At 36.0% G+C, this 18,076-nt stretch overlaps 1 protein-coding gene across 2 annotated transcripts in view; it reads left to right on the top strand.

Annotated features, from left to right (window-relative positions):
• Positions 1–18,076, top strand: part of LOC111159086 (T-cell activation inhibitor, mitochondrial) — a 39,955-nt gene that overhangs the window by 9,048 nt on the left and 12,831 nt on the right. For both annotated transcript variants that reach the window (XM_022521474.1, XM_022521475.1), the window contains 3 exons: positions 535–670; positions 4,840–4,993; positions 9,560–9,812. In XM_022521474.1, coding sequence (XP_022377182.1) covers positions 535–670; positions 4,840–4,993; positions 9,560–9,812 — 543 coding nt within the window. The remainder of the gene's footprint in view (positions 1–534; positions 671–4,839; positions 4,994–9,559; positions 9,813–18,076) is intronic.

Here is an 18,076-nt window from a genome sequence, read left to right as displayed (position 1 = left end):
ATACAGGAAATTGTCACCATCTGCAATAAAGCCACTTAACATTTCAAAGTAGTGTTTGAGGGGAAGTTTTATTATTATTAATTAATATTATTTTCTCATATTGCATCAGAGAAATTTATAACCACTGTTTTTAGAAACCATGTGGCACTCTCTGCTTGTTAAAACTCTAATATATTTCTTATTTATTTGTTAAATTCTTTTTAATTGAAGTATAATTGACATACAGTACCCTATTAGTTTCAAGTATACATCATAATGATTCAATATTTTTATACATTATTAACTGATATCCATGATAAGTTTAGTTACCATCTGTCACCATGCAAAGTTTTTACAATATTATGGAGTGTATTCCCTATGCTATACATATATCCCCATAACTTAACCACAGTTTTTATTTCTGTCTTGTTTCTATGGTAGTTTCCATATGTAATAATTTTAATGTTATTGTCACTTTATATATCGGGGATCTGTGTGTGTGTCTGTGTGTGTGTCAGTGCCTTGGTGAATAATAAATCCACATCTTTTTAAAAGGTTATGTCTAGAGAAGATATTTCCACACTGGTTTCTTTCCTCAAGAACTTTATCAGGAGCTGAAGCCGTCAATGCCTTGAGGCCATTCTACTTTGCAGTACATCCAGATTTCTTTGGACAGCACCCCAGAGAAAGGGTAAACATTTATTTATTTATTTATTTAACCTTTAGTCCCCATTTCATAACCTGAAGTTTTGCTAATTTTTGACACAATATAATACACAGTTGTAACAAATTTGGATTGTTCTGTTATAGTAATAAAGTTAGTGTTTTGACTTGCTTTGAAAATATACATATTGAAAATTGAAAATCTGATTATTGATGTTTTATGAAATCTGAGAGAATGGAAAATCCATACATTGGGCTCTGCTCCCAGTTCCTGGCACAGAGCTCCTGATACTCTTGTAACTGCCTAAGTGAGAAGAGCACTAGAAGCATCTCTTGTTCTGCTCTTTGGTCTTTGGCCCCATCCCTGACACCTGACTCCTAAAGGCCTTATAAATCCCTATTTGATAGGAGCACCAGGAGCACCTTTTGTTCCAGTGTGGTGACCCTGGGTGGCTCGTACATGGGAGCTGGTCACCAGAAGGACCAAGGCATGATTAGAAGCTTGGAATTTTCAGCCCCAACCGTCAACCTCCAGAGAGGAGAAAAGGGCTGGAAATAGACATAATAATTGATCATGCCTACATGAGGAATCCTCCATAAAATTCCAGTAGTATGGGGTTCAGACAGCTTCCAGGTGAGCAAACATATCTACCCTGGAGGGTAGTACTCCCAAACTCCATGGGGACAAAAGCTTCTGCACTTGGGACCCTGTGTCTCTCTTCAGCTGATTGTTTATCTGTGTCCTTTATTATATCATGTAATATGGTAAACATGAGTTTTTCACTGAGTTCTGTGAGCTGCTCTAGTGAATTAATAGAATCTAAGGAGGGGGTTGCTGCAAATTGCTGGTTGGTCAAAAACACAAGTGATAAAAGGTGTGACAGACATCTGAATTGTGTATATGGGAGTGTGGTGGCAGAGGGAGAGGACGGTCTTGGGGAACTGAGCCCTTAACTTGTGGGATCTGATGCTGTCTCTGGATATATAATGTCAGAATTGAGTTAAATTGTAGGACTTCCAGCTGGTGTCAAAGAGAATTGCTTATTGTGGGGAAAAACCTCCACTCATTTGGTGACCAGACATGTCGGAAGTCAAGTATTTTGTGTGAATATACAGAAGGCACACAGGAGATAGACTGGGTTTTTTCCCTATATATGAAGGCTGTCATTTTTTATGAGGGCAATAAAGCTATCATGGAGAGTCTTTAAAGTATTAGTAATGTTTTCTGAACCAGTGTTTGGAGTAAAATTGAGTGTTTGAAAGAAAATTTCAGGCTTCTGTCACCATGGTCAGTCTGTTTTTTAAGGATGGTTACAAGGAAAGTTTTTCAGTGCCCTAAGTGGTTTTCCCTTCTGTTGCATGCTGCTGGTTCTCTTCCCTACAGCCTCACTTACTGTGTGCTCAAGGAATGCAGATGGAGATGAGAAGTAACTTATAATAAACTTAGTGAGGATGGTCAATATTATTTCATTTGTTCTCTTTATTTTCTTTAACATTAACACCTGGTTTAATGTTAAAAGGAATTTAGAACTCTTAAAAATTTAGAACATTTTTATATAGTTTTTTCTACTTGCAGTGGAAAAAAATTTAATTAGTAAAATGAATCAACAGAAAAATATCCATTACTTTGAGGATGTTAATTATTTAAAGTTTTTAAACCCAACATATGTGGAAAAATTATGCCTAGTCGTAGGTGAATGTTTTCCCTCCTCTACCAGTGTATCTTTTGTTTTTTTATTAAAACTACTGTATGCTCCAAAAGGTGAACTCAGCAGGCATGTGTTACTTAAACTCTACATTCCAAAGAAATGCCTGGCTTTGGTATTTGCCCTTGACTTCCTCCTGGGAGAGAAGCTCTGAGCCCTTAGAATATCCTGCCTGATGGGAATCTTTTGTATGTGTGAGCTATCAGGCCATGCCAGATATTTTACGCTAAAAATGTGATTTTTGGTGAATGCCTGTTTTCATATGTTGGGGTCCCTCTGGGTGTGCTGGCGACTATTTGAACAGCTAAGGTCAGTCACATGGCCACTACATGCCTGCTTGATTGAGCCCAGTAAAATGCTGGACACCAGGGCTTGAATGAGCTTCCTTAGTTGGCAACACTTTTCATGCATTGTCACACATTGTTCCTGGGGAATTAAGTGCTAGCTCTACAAATCCACTGGGAGAGAACAACTGGAACCTTGAAACTGGTCTCTCCTGGACTCTATTCTACATGCCTTTTCCTGATTTTAATCTGTATCCCTTTGCTGATTTTAATCTCTATCCTTTTGCTGTAATAAACCATAACCGTGAGTGTAACAGTTTTTCTGATTTCTGTAAATCCCCCTATCAAATTGAACCCGAGAGTGGTCATGGAGAGCTTTAACACAATATGGCTAAAATGTAATTATCCTAGTAAATTAATATAGCTGACCCTTGAATAGTGCAGGGGTTGGGACACTAACCCCCTGCGCATTTGAAAATCTGTATATAACCTTTGACTTCTCCCAGAACTTAAATACTAATAGCCTACTATTGACCAGAAGTCTTACCAACAATATAGTTAACACATATTCTGCATGATATGTGTATTGTATTCTATATTCTTACAGTAAAATAAGGTAGAGAATATAAAATGTTATTAAGAAATCATAATGAATAAAAAAAAAAAACCCATGTATAAGTGGTCCCATGAAGTTCAAACCCATGTTGTTGAAGAGTCAGCTATATTTTCATTTACTCTTTTGACTTGTATTTGAGTGCCTACTTTGTTTGGTTTGGTTTCTGGGTTTTTCCTGGGGGGTCAGTCACGTAGATGTGGTTTGTCCTTTCCTTTCTTGTTTAAGTGTCACATTCATGAGGCTCTCCCAGATTGCCCTATGTGAAACTGTCACCCTGCCTTCTTTCCCAGCACTCTCTGTCCCCATATCCTGTGGTACTGTTTCTGTTTCCCTGCCACATTAGACATACTGTCACCAAAATGCAAGCTCTGGGAAGGCAGTTCACCCTTCCTGGCCCCTCATGTTCATTCAGTCCAGTCTTCTCTGCATTTGTATGGAACACCCTTGTCTCTTTTCTAGAAAAACAGACTGAAAGTGCTATCTAAGCAGCAACAGAATAGGGTCTCAAAGTGAAGCACAGCTACTCTTAATCCTCTTCATTTTAACTCAGTTTTAAAATACAGAAAACATTTCTAGGTTTCAAAAATCAAAACTAAATACAAAGTTTACTCAGAAGTCTCACTCCTATCCCCATTTCTTTTACCCCATTCGTATAACTTCTGGAGATAACCATTTTTATTGGTTTCTGGGTGGTTCTGCATATTTCTTTTTGGTAAACATAGAAACTTGTAGCAAAACAGAATTACAAAGATTTAGTCTTAACACTAACAGGAAAGGTACCTCAGCAGCCCACTGAACTATGGTAGCTAAGAACAGCATATTACAATCAGTTAAACAGACAAAAATAAACTGATTGTTCCTAATTTCAGATCATACAGTGTATCTGAGAAGAAACCTACAGTGATAGGAAACATGGTTACTATTCATGCCATTCTCTAGAGCTATTCCTTCACTAAAGGATGTTTCTTCTTTTCACTTAACAACCTTGGAAATAACTCCATGTCAGTTCCTAGATATCTATACCACATTCTTTTTTCCCTTTTCTTTTTGGTTGTATAGTATTCCATTGAATGAATGTACCATAATTCAACCAGTCTCAGGATGGTCATTTTAAGAGCTCTTTATAGAGAGAAATGACTTGCAGATATTTTCTGTCAGTAGCTTATTTGTCAGTAAACTGCTTATTGTGTGTGTGTATGTGTGGTTTTTTGTGTGCTTTTTTTTTCTTTTTTTAGTTTTTAGTTTTTTTATGTAAGTGGACTTATCAATCACATATTATCAATCATGTATTAGAGATATTTAATTATAGTTAGGCTTTTTCCACACCAAAGTTATAAAAGAGTTCAACATGTTTTCTTCTAGTACTTAGTTACTTTTTTTCACATCTTAGCCATAAAGAGTTTGTTCTGTTACATGTTGTAAGAATGTGGATCAAATTTTATTCTTCATTGAAGAGCTATGAAATCCCAACATTTTTAATACTAAATTATTTAGTACCCTCCATAACGTGTTTAAAGTTCAGGATATAAATTCTGTTGTTTTCTTGTTCTGTTTTGTGTGTAAATGCTCCTTGGTATTTTTTTTTTTCCAGGAAGTCAATGAAAATTCTCTTAAGAGATTAAGTGTCTACTTAGAAAACCTGCAGAAACCAGGCTTCAGGTCTTTGAAACCAACTCAGCTTACATTTTATGTAAGAGAAACAGAGCAGAATTCCTCTGAAGGCCAGGAACCCTTTAGCACTTCCGGTATGTTTTCTTATTTCTAGTGTTTCCCTTGCAAGCTATGTGATAAATATGTTTATTAAGTCTGCCATTGCCAGAATACCTTTGGATTGAAGCCTTGGTCATAAGTAAATAAATAAATAAATAAATAAATAAGTATGTATGTGTGTGTATATAGATGTGTGTATGTATGTATATAAAATTTGATTGTTTTCTCAGAATTGGATTCTGTTCCTGGCTACCTGTGTTTGAAAAAGCCATTTTTTTTAGTTTAAACTTTTCGTCTGTAAAACTGAATGTTCCTGTTTGTTCACCTCCTATTTCATATTTTAAGTGTTAACCATGTATATAACAATTTACATTTTTTAAAAAGTACAGCCTATATTCCCTTATTTAGCCATCAAAGTACCCCATGAAGTAGGTAGTATTTGCCCAAGTAAATTATGTGCAGGGATTTTCCCAGGACTGGAGATGGAATGTGGGTCTTGAACCCAGCCAGGCCTTTCAACTCCAGCTGTAGGCTCTTTTTAGTCAGTCTTAATAGATAGCCTTCTTTTTGGCCCTTTGTTACTGTTTTAGCCCTGATCCAAAAATATTTAAAATTAAGGGTAGATAAGTAGATACAGGTCTATCATTTCTCTAAATATCTAAATAAAGGGATCATCCTTTTGGTGATCCTTGAGGAAATGACTTTATTTTTAGAATGAACTTTAAAATAATTTAAAGGTTTACCAAGAGCTTTCTCTGAGTTAAGATTAAAACAAGTACAAAATGCGCTATAATTTTTTTCTGAAGCAAACTGTTAGACAACTCAAAATCTGATAGGTTTTTGGAACCTAGAATCTATTTCTAGCTCTGCCAGTGACTAGCTGTGAGAGCTTAACTTCTGGTTCTTCATTATTAAAATGAGAAAGTTTAAGTACTAAAGCATGGAAGAGGTTAAGTACTGTGTTAAGTACTGAAGCACTCACAGTGAAGACCCCTGCCTGTACTTCGGGCTCACAGGGCTCTTGGGTGCTTACATGGAGTAAGGAAGAGCTTGATCTAAAAAGTACTAAAACAGGATCTTTATGTTGAAAACAACTTCCCACCCAGTCTCTCTAGGAATGAGCATTTGATAATACATTTTCTCTGTTTTCTTACTCTCTCATGTTTGTATGTGGGAGTTCAGGAATCAGAAATTCCTTTCCTTGACTGTTCTCCATCTACCTCTGATTTGGGAGTTTTATTAAAAATAGACACTATTCTCATTATCCAAGACAAAAAGTCAACCCATAGCCCTGTTGTGAAGGAACTGCTCTACTGAAGAATGCTTAAATGATAGTAGTAATAATAAGTAATTATGTTTATCACTCTAAATGACATAATTCTATGTGAAATTGTAAACAATAACAAATATGCTGTGTAAGACCAAATATTCATAAATACTCTTTAATAAATACACAGTCAAGATTAGGCCATGAATTGAAAAATATCATATACTTAGGCATATTGGTCTACTTAGATCTCATGATTTCTCTCTCCATAACAGATGGAATGTATGAGAGCAAATTACATCCTTTACAGTTTTTAAAACAAGAATGTTATCCCCAGTCTATTTTTATTTGTCTGTATTTGGGAGAGTCAGGCTCATTTCTAGTAGCTACAGTTGCCACTTTCACGACCACCATCTATTGGGTTTGTCTTGAATGTTGACTACATGTGGAGTTAAAGAATAAACCAGGTCTATTTGTTAGGGAAGGAGCAAACAGAGGGAAACTCAGAAACTTAAGAAGTTTCACACAGCAAATTAAGGACAGAGCTGGTACTAGAACAAATGTCTCCTTAATCCTAGTCTAAGGTGATTTATATGCTACATCATCTATCCTTCTTTAAAAATATTGTTAGTAATCATTTTTACCTTTGCCTGTATGACAGAGATTGGCACTCTGACAAGTATTTAATGTCTTTAACCTCTTGATCTGATTATAAAATTAAGATCATTCCTAATTAAGATGGCAATAAGGTAAAATGGTTACTGCTGATTTTCATTACTAAAATTAAAGGCTTAAATCACTTCTTCACTTTTGATGGCCTATGAGAAAATAAACTTACTTCAAATAAGTAGAAGATTCACTGGGAGCTTTCTGTGATTAATACTAAAATAAGTAACTGTAGGCAGCTGTGACTGAATAAAGACAGAAATCCTCTACTTTCATTAATGGTAAACTTTGAGACATTCATTAAACAAAAATGGATTATAGAAAAAAATGAATTCAAAGTGGGAGATAATACAGCATATATGACAAAAAGATAATGTATAAAGAGCTCTTAGAAACCGAAAGGAAAACACAAAGTAGCTCCATTACAAAAATGGGCAAAGACAATGGCAAGACAGTTCAGGAAACAATATATACAAATAGCCAAAAAAAATTAAAATGTTTAGCTTTAGTAATCAAATCCAAACTAAACTAATGATGTACTGTTTTCCAGTAAAACATATGCACATTCCTTAGCCCTTACATTCAATTAAATAATTAATGGGATTGATAAGGTAGAAACAGATTTATCCTTGACCGAGCTCTTCCTACCCTCAGACACAGGAATGAGGACTTTACTTTCTTCTTTCACCAACTAGAACAACTCCCCTACTAGTATTTCTCACTTTACCATAAAATGATTCAAGGAATTCAGCTAAAAAAACTTTCTTAGTTTGCATGTTCTAGATTCCTTAACTCTGTGTGGCAAGCAGAATGTGAATCTCTTGAGAATGATTTAAATTGTGAAATCTGTCATCAGTGCCAAAGATAAGAAAATACATTTCAGGGGCGCCTGGGTTGGCTCAGTGGGTTAAAGCCTCTGCCTTCAGCTCATGTCATGATCCCAGGGTCCTGAGATCAAGCCCCACGTCGGGTTCTCTGCTCAGCGGGGAGCCTGCCTCCCCCTCTCTCTCTGCCTGCCTCTCTGTCTACTTGTGATCTCTGTCTGTCAAATAAATAAATAAAATCTTAAAAAAAAAAAAGAAAGAAAATACATTTCAGCCTTGTATAAAAAGTGAAAAATAAAAGCTTTTATGTCCATCAGTTTCAGAAATGTCAAAGAAATTATGCTTCGTTTCCTTCATTATGTGGACTGATATATATAACTGCAAATAAAAAATGGATTGATCCATACACACAGACATGGAAGTTTAAGGAACAAAAGCAAGTTCAAAGTAATATGTCTAGAGTGATACTGTTTATATATTAAAAGGAAACAATCCAAACTGTAGGTGTGTGTTTGTGTAAATGAATAGCATATATTGTATGTAATGAACATACAAAGGCACACAGAAAAGGTCTAGAGCAGTCCAAATGTCCAAGAGAACTTTCTGTGATGATATAAATGTTCTGCATTCACACTAATATAGAGGGCACAAGTGCCATGTGACTGTTGAGCACTTGAAATGTTAGCATGACCAGAAACTGAATTTTAATTTTGTTTAATTTGCATTAATTTAATTCTAAACTGCCACATAGGGCTAGTAGCTATCATATGAAATAGTGCAGGTATGGTATAGATGTGACTAATAAATCTATTATATATATTTAAATATATATATTTCTAAATATAAATCTAATAAAGATGTGAGGTTTTATCCTTTTTAAAAGGAGACTTTTATTTTTATTATATGTATCTCTAATTTCACAGTACTTATATAATAATGTTATAATTTTCAAAACCAATTAAAAGTACTTTTTAAAAATGAAGAAAGAATCAGCATGCTGTTATGGAGAAAGTACTGGGCTTGGAGTCAACTCAGATTTAAGCTCTTGCTCTGCATTCTTCCTATTTCTTCACATTTGCAGAGAGATAATAATCACACGTTTGGTGGGGTGTTGAGAAGTTACATAAATTCAGCTAGAATCATGCCTAACCCCCAGTAATGAAGAGAAAAAAAGGAGGAAACAGTTTCCCATTGAGGTTGTAACAAGTTAAGATTACTAATCTTAGCCCACTGACTACCCCTAATCAAACTAAGATTGTAAAGTGTTAACTTTTAAACAATTAGGGAATTTCACATCCCTTCCAAAAAATGTTGAGTTATTAAGTAGTTGTGTGGACAAGTGTGAAGATAATCTCCTGTAATCACAGAGAAAATTCGAGATGGGTTTGTGTCACCCCTGAGATTAGACTCTCTGGCTGCTCCCATCTGAACCACTGTCACAGTACACCCTCCCCATCCCCTCCTCTCCCCCTTTGTCTTAGTGCCAGAAACTGTCTTTCATGGACACTTGCTCATAAGAGAGCTTTTCCATCTCTTAGACTGTCGAGACCAAGTTTATGGGCAGCACTGAAAATATTTCGAATCCCCTCCATGGGCTGGAGGTCTCTAGTGCCAAACTAGACAGATAACTGACTGAGGAATTCATGAAGGTGAAGATACTGCAGTGTAGTTTTGGACAAGGGAAGTAGTTTTCTGTTTACAGATTATTTGCCAGTAGGATAGTTTTTAATCAGTAATCAAATGTTTTTAAAAGATTTTTATTTTATTTTTGTTGTTTGAAAAGGTGTTTTTAAATAAGTGAATAATCATCTGTATTAATTGTTTGGGGGAATTATATTCTCTAGGATTTCGAGCAGTCAAATTTACTTTGCACACCAGAGATCTGCTAAGCACAGTATTATATATTCTCAACTCCTGCAGTTTATCTGTTGAACATATCCAAAGCTTGAATACTAATGTGCATTCCCAGCCTCTCAAGGAGGCTAAAAGGATGTCTGACAGGCCCATCAAGTGGGACAAATCTTATTACTACTTTACTGGATTTAAGGACCCTCATGAAGACCTCGAACAAGTCTCAAGAATGGAAACAACCCTAACGTATGTAAAAGTTCTTATTTTACTAAACTTATTTGTAGTTCATATGAATGAAAGTCTGATCTTCCAAGAAAAGTAATTTCTATCAATAGAGTTATCCAGTAACCATTATGAAAAAGATTTCATGTTTCTTAAAGTTGCCCGAGTACTTCCAACCATATTTAATTTGTAGTCTTTTGATACCAAACATGCATACAGGGCATTGTTTTAAGTTTAAAACATTCTGCTTTTCAAGTCACCCCTGGGAAGCAGAGAAAAGATATACACCTAAGACTATAAAAAGAAAGTTAGTTTTTTTCATGTGTTAAACATTTCCAGTTTCTCCAGATAGCTCAGCAGTAATGTCCTTTAGTGTAATAATCCATACACGATAGAAGTGCATGGAGACAACATTTGAAAATAGCATCTGGGGGGTTATAAAGTATAAGCTATCAGCTATAAAATAAATTAGTCCTAGCGATATAATAATGTATAGTGTGGGGACTGTGGTTAATAATACTGTATTGTATATTTGGAAGTTGCTGAGAGAAAAGATCTTCTCAGTTTTCATCACAAGAAAAAATGTGTTACCATGTATGGTGATGGCTGTTTACTAGACTTACTATGGTGATCATTTTGTAATATATACCAATATTAAATCATTATGTTTTATACATGGAACTAATGTTATATGTCAATTGTATCTAAATTTAAAAATATCATCTGGAACATATTGAGAAAGAATAATTTTTAATTATAAAAACCATGTATGAAATATTTCCCTTTTACTTGTCCTGTTTGTAAAGTCATCATTAATGTTTTTTTGAATAAGTCCTTTTTGGACTCCATAAACACCACCCATATTCTGTTCCTATAGTTGTACCTAAAGAGTTCATGGCTTACCAGAGGATTCTCATTTATTACATCATAAATTATCTTTAATTATCTACTGGCAGAACATCTACTTTGTGAACTACCTATACTAACTCAGGAATCCCTGCGCTTGTTATCTAGCTAGATTCCAAATAAAGCTGCAGAGACAAGAAAGTAGTAGTCTAGTACAGAAAGGGAGACAAATAACCTGTCTGAAGGCATGTGTGTACATGTCTATAATGGTCTGTCTCTAATCTGTGTATGTGTGTAACTAGGGGATAAATCATCTCCCTAAATATGTGGATTTTAATTGTTCAATTTTTAATTGTTCTAATTCTCTTTGTAAACAAAACCAGAATGAAAATGTGGCTTTGGGAATGATAATGACAGACCAGAAGTAATGAAGTAACGAAGATAGAAATTGATGTATAGGGGCACCTGGGTGGCTCAGTTGGTTAAGCCTCTGCCTTCGGTTTGGGTCATGATTTCAGAGTCCTGGGATCGAGCCCTGCATTGGGCTTTCTGCTCAGCGGGGTGTCTGCTTCCCCCTCTCTCTCTCTCTCTCTCGGCCTGCCTCTCTGCCTACTTGTGATCCCTGTCAAATAAATAAATAAAATCTTAAAAAAAAAAAAAAAGAAATTGATGTGTATAAAAAAAAGGAATAGTCATGATAAGGTAGAAATTGATGATTTTAAAAAATGGTTTAGAAAAACAGAAGAGATGATTGAAGGTAATTACATGCAGAGGCTACAGTGGAAGTTAAGTAGGTTGCTGTGAGTATGAGCAGCTCCAAACCCTTTCGAGCCAGTCTTGACCTTCTCCCAAACACAGATACTGCCCACTTTGAAGGTACTCTACTGAGGACTTACTCAACAGTTTGTTTTAGGTGAGTTTTTCCCAGTAAGGATTCCAAGAGCTTTTATCATAAAAATCAGAATGGTATCTGTATCAATTTCTTGTTTCAATTATTAATTTCTTAAATTTGTAATTATTTTAAAATAATTATAAAATCATCGAATCATTGGAGAGCTTTCAGCTCATGAATTGAGTGATGCTGCCTTGTAAGATTTAGGGTACCTGTGACAGCCAAAACTTGTTAGCCACCATGGTCATTTTGGCCATATGCAGTTCATGTTTTTATTTTGATTCTTGTATTGTTTAATTTCATCTTGTATATTTAGGTTGCAGAAGAAGAATCAGAAGGTGCACATAATTATAGTGGTCACAAAGAGCATAAAAATGATAATTCTTCAAATTTACATCAAACTGGTCTTCACTGGATTTATAAATTGTATTCACCTGATCAAAAGTTATTCTTGAAAGCATGTTAAGCTTTCCTCTAGGATTTCTAATAATTTCTTCTAATATTTCAAGATACAATTTTTTTAAAAGATTTTATTTATTTATTTGACAGACAGAGATCACAAGTAGGCAGAGAGGCAGGCAGAGAGAGAGGGGGGAAGCAGGCTCCCTGCTGAGCAGAGAACCCAATGCGGGGCTGGATCCCAGGACCCGGAGATCATGACCTGAGCAGAAGGCGAGGCTTAATCCGCTGAGCTACCCAGGCGTCCCCAAGATACAGTATTTTTAAAAAATAATATAATAGCAGTGTTTTTTAGTGTAAACTGAAATCGTCTCTTACTGTTGTGAAATAAAACCTAGAAATTGTGAAAATAAATCAGTCAGGTTTTTCTTTAAAAATAGAAGAATTACCACATTATAAAGCTCCGTTCAATCTGTTTTCATATTACATCTGGTAATTACATTTTTTTTTAAAGTGGTAGTTACATTTCAATCCATGTTTAGGACGTGTTATGTAATTCTGAATTTCTTGGCAAGTTGTGCTTTATCTTACTTCAAAATCACTTTACTGTATAACCATATAAAATGGATAAAATGAAATTTTTAATACCTCAAGAGTTTTTTTCTATACTGTAATAGAAGTTTGCCAGTCTCAAAAAAATTGGGAAAATCCACTCCATGGACATGTTGTAGGTTTTAATATGTCCATATTTTGGGTATATTCTCTAATTTCTGAATAATATTATAACAAAATGAATTTTAATTTGTGCTTGGAAGGAGCCAGTGGGATCCATTTCTGTCTAAACAAATAATCCCATATGAAATCCCTTTCCAAAGGAAAAAACATGTCATGGAACTATAGAAAGGCCATTGAAATGCTATTCTATCATACACTGAAATCCAGTAAATGTCAGACTTCCATTTTTTGCATTTGAATTTTGTTCAAGGAGTTATATTTCACTTTCAGTGTAGAAGTTCTAAATCAATCTTAGTGTTCACAAAATGCCACATTGTACAACTACAACCTTGGAACTATTTCTGCAGAACATTTGGAAATTTTAGTCATGATTTAACTGGTATCATGCATTTATTTATTCTTTCCTTTTCTGTAGGCTAAGTCAGTGTTTTTCACATTGCAAGTATGATGCAACTTAGTGATTTGGGATCAGCAAAGTGGTTTTGCTTTTGCTTTTGTCTTTTTTTACATTTTTTAAAATACATGTTTTCAGTAAGTTTAAGTAGTGTTTCTCAAAATACTTGTTTTAGTTATGTAGAAACATATATGTGTGTGCATGTGTGTATATATGTGTTCTTACTGTGAAAAAAAATTTCTTTGTGTGGATTGCCATCCAAGAAGTTTGAAAAGCTATTTGTGTAAATGCCTTACTTGTTCCACGCAGTTTGAAGCCTAGGAGTTTGAAATTTATGCCATCTTAATTTTATTGTGATTTGGATCATGGCTCTCTTTTTCATCCTCTTAAATCCATGAAAAACTGAACTTTTTGGGAGTTACTGAAATTTTTTTTTAAGATTGTATTTATTTGAGAGAGAGCGAGTTAGAGAAAGAGAGACTGGGAACACAAGCAGGGGGAGCAGCAGGCAGAGGGAGAGGGAGAGGGAATAGCAGACTCCCCGCTGAGCAGGGAGTCCGACCTGGGGCTTGATCCCTCATGACCTGAGCTGAAAGCAGACACTTAACCAACTGAGCCACCCAGGTGCCCCAGCATTATTGAAATATTTTTATCTAAAAAGAATCATGAACCTAGGAACTAAACTAAATGTCTTCAATTTGCATCTAACTTTATACCTTGTACATGATATTCCTGTATTCATTTTTTTAAAAATTAAAAAAAAAAGATTTTATTTATTTATTTGACACAGAGAGAGAGATCATAAGCAGGCAGAGAAGTAGGCAGAGACAGAGAGGGAAGCAGGCTCCCTGCTGAGCAGAGAGCCCGATATGGGGCTCGATCCCAGGACCCTGAAATCATGACCCAAGCTGAAGGCAGAGGCCCAACCCACTGAGCCACCCAGGCGCCCCTGTATTCATTTTTATATACCACTTTGCTTTGGCTTCATTTCATTATCAGCTTTTTTTTTTTTTTCTTCTCTTTGCCTGCCTCTTATTAACAGTACATGTACTAGGACGCCTGGGTGGCTTGGTGGGGAGCCTGCTTCTTCGTCTCCATCTGCTCCTTGTCCTGGTTCATGCTCACTCTCTCTGTCTCAAATAAATAAATAAAATCTTTTTTAAAAATGCTCTAAAAAAATGCATGTACTGTATTTATCACTGTAGGTATAATGAAATCATTTTTGAAACCAAAGCGAGGTCTAACAAATTAACCACCATGAAGTAACCACTTCATAGCCTAATATGGTTATAATAAAAAAGAGAATAGCAAGTATTGGGAAAGATGTGGGAAAAACGGATGTCTACATAAAAACTTGCTCATAGCAGCATTATTCATAATAGCCAAAAGTAGTGCCTTCCTAGCGTAGTAGGCAGCACGTCAGTCTCATAATAGCCAAAAGTGTCCTATCAGCTGATGAGTGGATAAACAAAATGTCTGTTTATAGGATGAAGTAGTATTTGGTCATAAATACAAATGAAGTACTATACATACTATAGCATGGATGGACTTTGAGAACATTATTATTATTATTATTATTTTTATTTATTTGACAGACAGAGATCACAAGTAGGCAGAGAGGCAGGCAGAGAGAGAGAGGGGGAAGCAGGCTCCCTGCTGAGCAGAGATTGATGCGGGGCTCGATCCCAGGACCCTGAGATCATGACCTGAGCCAAAGGCAGTGGCTTAACCAACACTGAGCCACCCAGGTGCCCCACTTTGAGAACATTATCCTAAGAGAAAGAAGCAGCCACAGTGGACCACATATTGCATGAGTCCATCTACAATCAGAATTGGCAAATCTGTGAGACAGGAAGTAGATTAGTGGTTGCTAAGAGCTGGAGGGGAGTATTGAAGTAACTGCTCATGGGTACATGATTTCTTATTAGGGTGATGCAAGAGTCCTAAAATTGATTGTGCTGGTGATTGCACAACACTGAGAACATACTAACAATAGATGACTTGTTTGGTATATATATATTACATTTCATTAAAGCTTTTCTTTTTATTTCTTTTTAATTTAAATTCCAGTTACATACAGTGTAATATTAGTTTCAGGTGTAGAATTTGGTGATTCAGCACTTCCTTACAACACCCGGTGCTCATCACAAGTGCACCCCTTAATTCCCATCACCTATTTCACCCATCCCCCCACCCACCTCCCCTCTTTAACCATCAGTTTGTTCTCTGTAGTTAGGAGTCTGTTTCTTGGTTTTCATTGCTCTCTTTTTTTCCCCTATAATCATTTGTTTTGTTTCTTAAATTCTGCATTTGAATAATACCACGTGGTATTTGTCTTTCTCTGAATTACTTATTTCACTTAGCATGATAACTCTCTAGCTCCATCCATGTTGTTGCAAATGGCAAGATTTCATTCCTTTTTGGTGGCTGAATAATATTGTCAGGTATATAATATATATACCACATCTTCTTTATCCATTCATCAGTTGACGGGCATTTGGGCTCGTCCTATAACTTGGCTATCGTTGATAATGCTACTATAAACATTGGGGTGCATGTATCCCTTCGGATCAGTATTTTTGTATCCTTTAGATAGATACCTAGTAGTGCAATTGCTGAATCATAGGTTAATTCTATTTTTAACTTTTTGAGGCACCTCCATACTGTTTTCCAGAGTGTCTGTGTCAGGTGCATGCCCACCAATGGTACGAGAGAGTTCCCCTTTCTCTTCTATCCTCACCAACACCTGTTGTTTCATGTGGTGTTAGTTTTAGCCATTCTGACAGATGTGAGGTGCTATCTCGTTGTGGTTTTGATTTGCAGTTCCCCAACGATGAGTGATGTGGAGCATTTTTTCATGTGTCTATTGGCCATTTGGATGTCTTATTTGGAAAAATGTCTATTTGTGTCTTCTGCCCGTGTTTTAACTGGATTATTTGTTTTTTAGGCGTTGAATTTGATTAGCTCTTTATGTATTTTGGATACTGACCCTTTATCAGATATGTCATTTGCAAATATCTTCCATTCTGTAGGCTGCCTTTTAGTTTTGTTGATTGATTCCTTCACTGTGCAGAAGCTTTTTATCTTGATGAAGTCCCAATAGTTCATTTTTGCTTTTGTTTCCCTTGCCTCAGAAGACTTATCTAGTAAGACTTTGCTATGGCCAATGTCAGAGTGATTGTTGCCTGTGTTCTCCTCTAAGACTTTAATGGTTTCCTGTCTCATATTTGGGTTTCTCCATTTTGAATTTATATTTGTTTAGGATGTAAGAAGGTGGTCCAGTTTCATTCTTGTGCATATTGCTGTCCAGTTTTCCCAACACCATTTGTTTAAGAGACCGTCTCTTTCCCATTGCATAGTCAATCCTTCCTGCTTTACTCAAGATTAATTGACCATATAGTGTAGGTCCATTTCTGGGGTTTCCATTATGTTCCATTGAGTGATGTCTATTTTTGTGCCAGTACCATACTGTTTTGATCACTACAGCTTTGTAATCTAACTTGAAGTCTGGAATTTTGATGACTCCCACATTGTTTTTCTTTTTCCAGATTGCTTTGGATATTTGGGGTCTTTTGTGGTTCCATACAAATTGTAGGATTGTTTGTTCTAGTTCTGTGAAAAACACTGTTGGTATTTTGATAGGGATTGCATTAAATCTGTAGATTGCTTTGGGTTGTGTAGACATTTTAACAATATTTGTTCTTGTAATCCATGAGCATGGAATGTTTTTCCATTTCTTTGTGTCATCTTCCATTTCTTTCATCCATGTTTTATAATTTTCAGAGTACAGGTCTTTCACCTCTTTGGTTAGGTTTATTTCTAGGTAACTTATGGTTTTGGGTGCATCAGTAAAGCTTTAAAAAAACTATTACTACTCTTTTAAAAAATATATTATTGAGGGACACCTGGGTGCCTCAGTTGGTTAAGCATCTGCCTTCAGTTTGGGCTGTGATCCCAGGGTCCTGGGAGGGAGTCTCACATCAGGCTCCTTGCTCAGTGGGGAACTTGCTTCTCCCTCTCCCTCTGCCTGCTGCCCTCCCTGCTTGCGAGTTCTCTCTCTTTCTCTGTCAAATAAAATTTTTAGGGAGCCCAAAGTAGGACTTGATTCAGGACTCTGGGCTCATGACTTGAGCTGAAGTCAGATGCGTAATTGACTGAGCCACCCAGGTGCCCTTCATATATCCTAATTTCTTATCTCTATATTGCTTAGTAAATGTGTCTTCCTTTGCAGAACAATTTTATCTTCCTTACATCCCAACACAACACAGTATCAAGCATTTCAAATAAATATTCGATAGATGCATAAGGATTTTATTGGTTTCAAGATTATCAACTTGATAATTTTTTAAAAGTCTATTCTGCCAGCACCTGTTAAGTCATATTCTAGTTATGATGACTTCCTTTATATATATAAAAAATTAAATTTTAACTATGCTAAACCTGTTCTTAGATTTCTAGAGATGGGATAAAGGTTTAAAAATTCAAGATACTCCAAAACCTCTCCCTTATGTGTATCACAGTTTTCAGTGGGCTGTGCTAGATCTTCACTCATATACATCCGTCATTCACTCATATTCTCCCCAGGGAAGGTGGAACTACCACTTCTACCAGAACAAATGTGGAAATAATGTTATGGTACAACTAATAAGATGAAAAGTCAAACTGAAAAGACACATCTAATGGTGCTGGCGACACACTTAAAGGGCAGTGAATATGTCCTAATGAAGGAACTTGAAAGATTACTTTGGGCGTTCTAGCTGGGTAGATTCCAATTTCTTCCTTTAGTTTAATCTTAATCATTAGTGCCCTGAGCCTTCCATGCTTACTCCTCTATATCTCTATCCAAGTCCCTCCAGTGGCCAGACCTTATCAGCCCAGTCTCTTTTTACCACAGAGTCTCCCAAAACACCTGTCCTTTCAGGTAGGTCTGTTTATTCCCCCAATGCTCACTGCTTCCCTCCCACACACCCAGTGGAAGTTAATTCTGTTACTTCAGGCTCTACTCAACTCTCTCCACCTTGT

The sequence above is a fragment of the Enhydra lutris genome, unplaced genomic scaffold (genome assembly GCF_002288905.1).
Source record: "Enhydra lutris kenyoni isolate GAN:26980312 unplaced genomic scaffold, ASM228890v2 scaffoldscaffold66, whole genome shotgun sequence".
NCBI classification, from domain to species: domain Eukaryota; kingdom Metazoa; phylum Chordata; class Mammalia; order Carnivora; family Mustelidae; genus Enhydra; species Enhydra lutris.
Note: the sequence above shows the minus strand (reverse complement) of the source record. Positions and strands in the feature narration are given on the sequence as shown.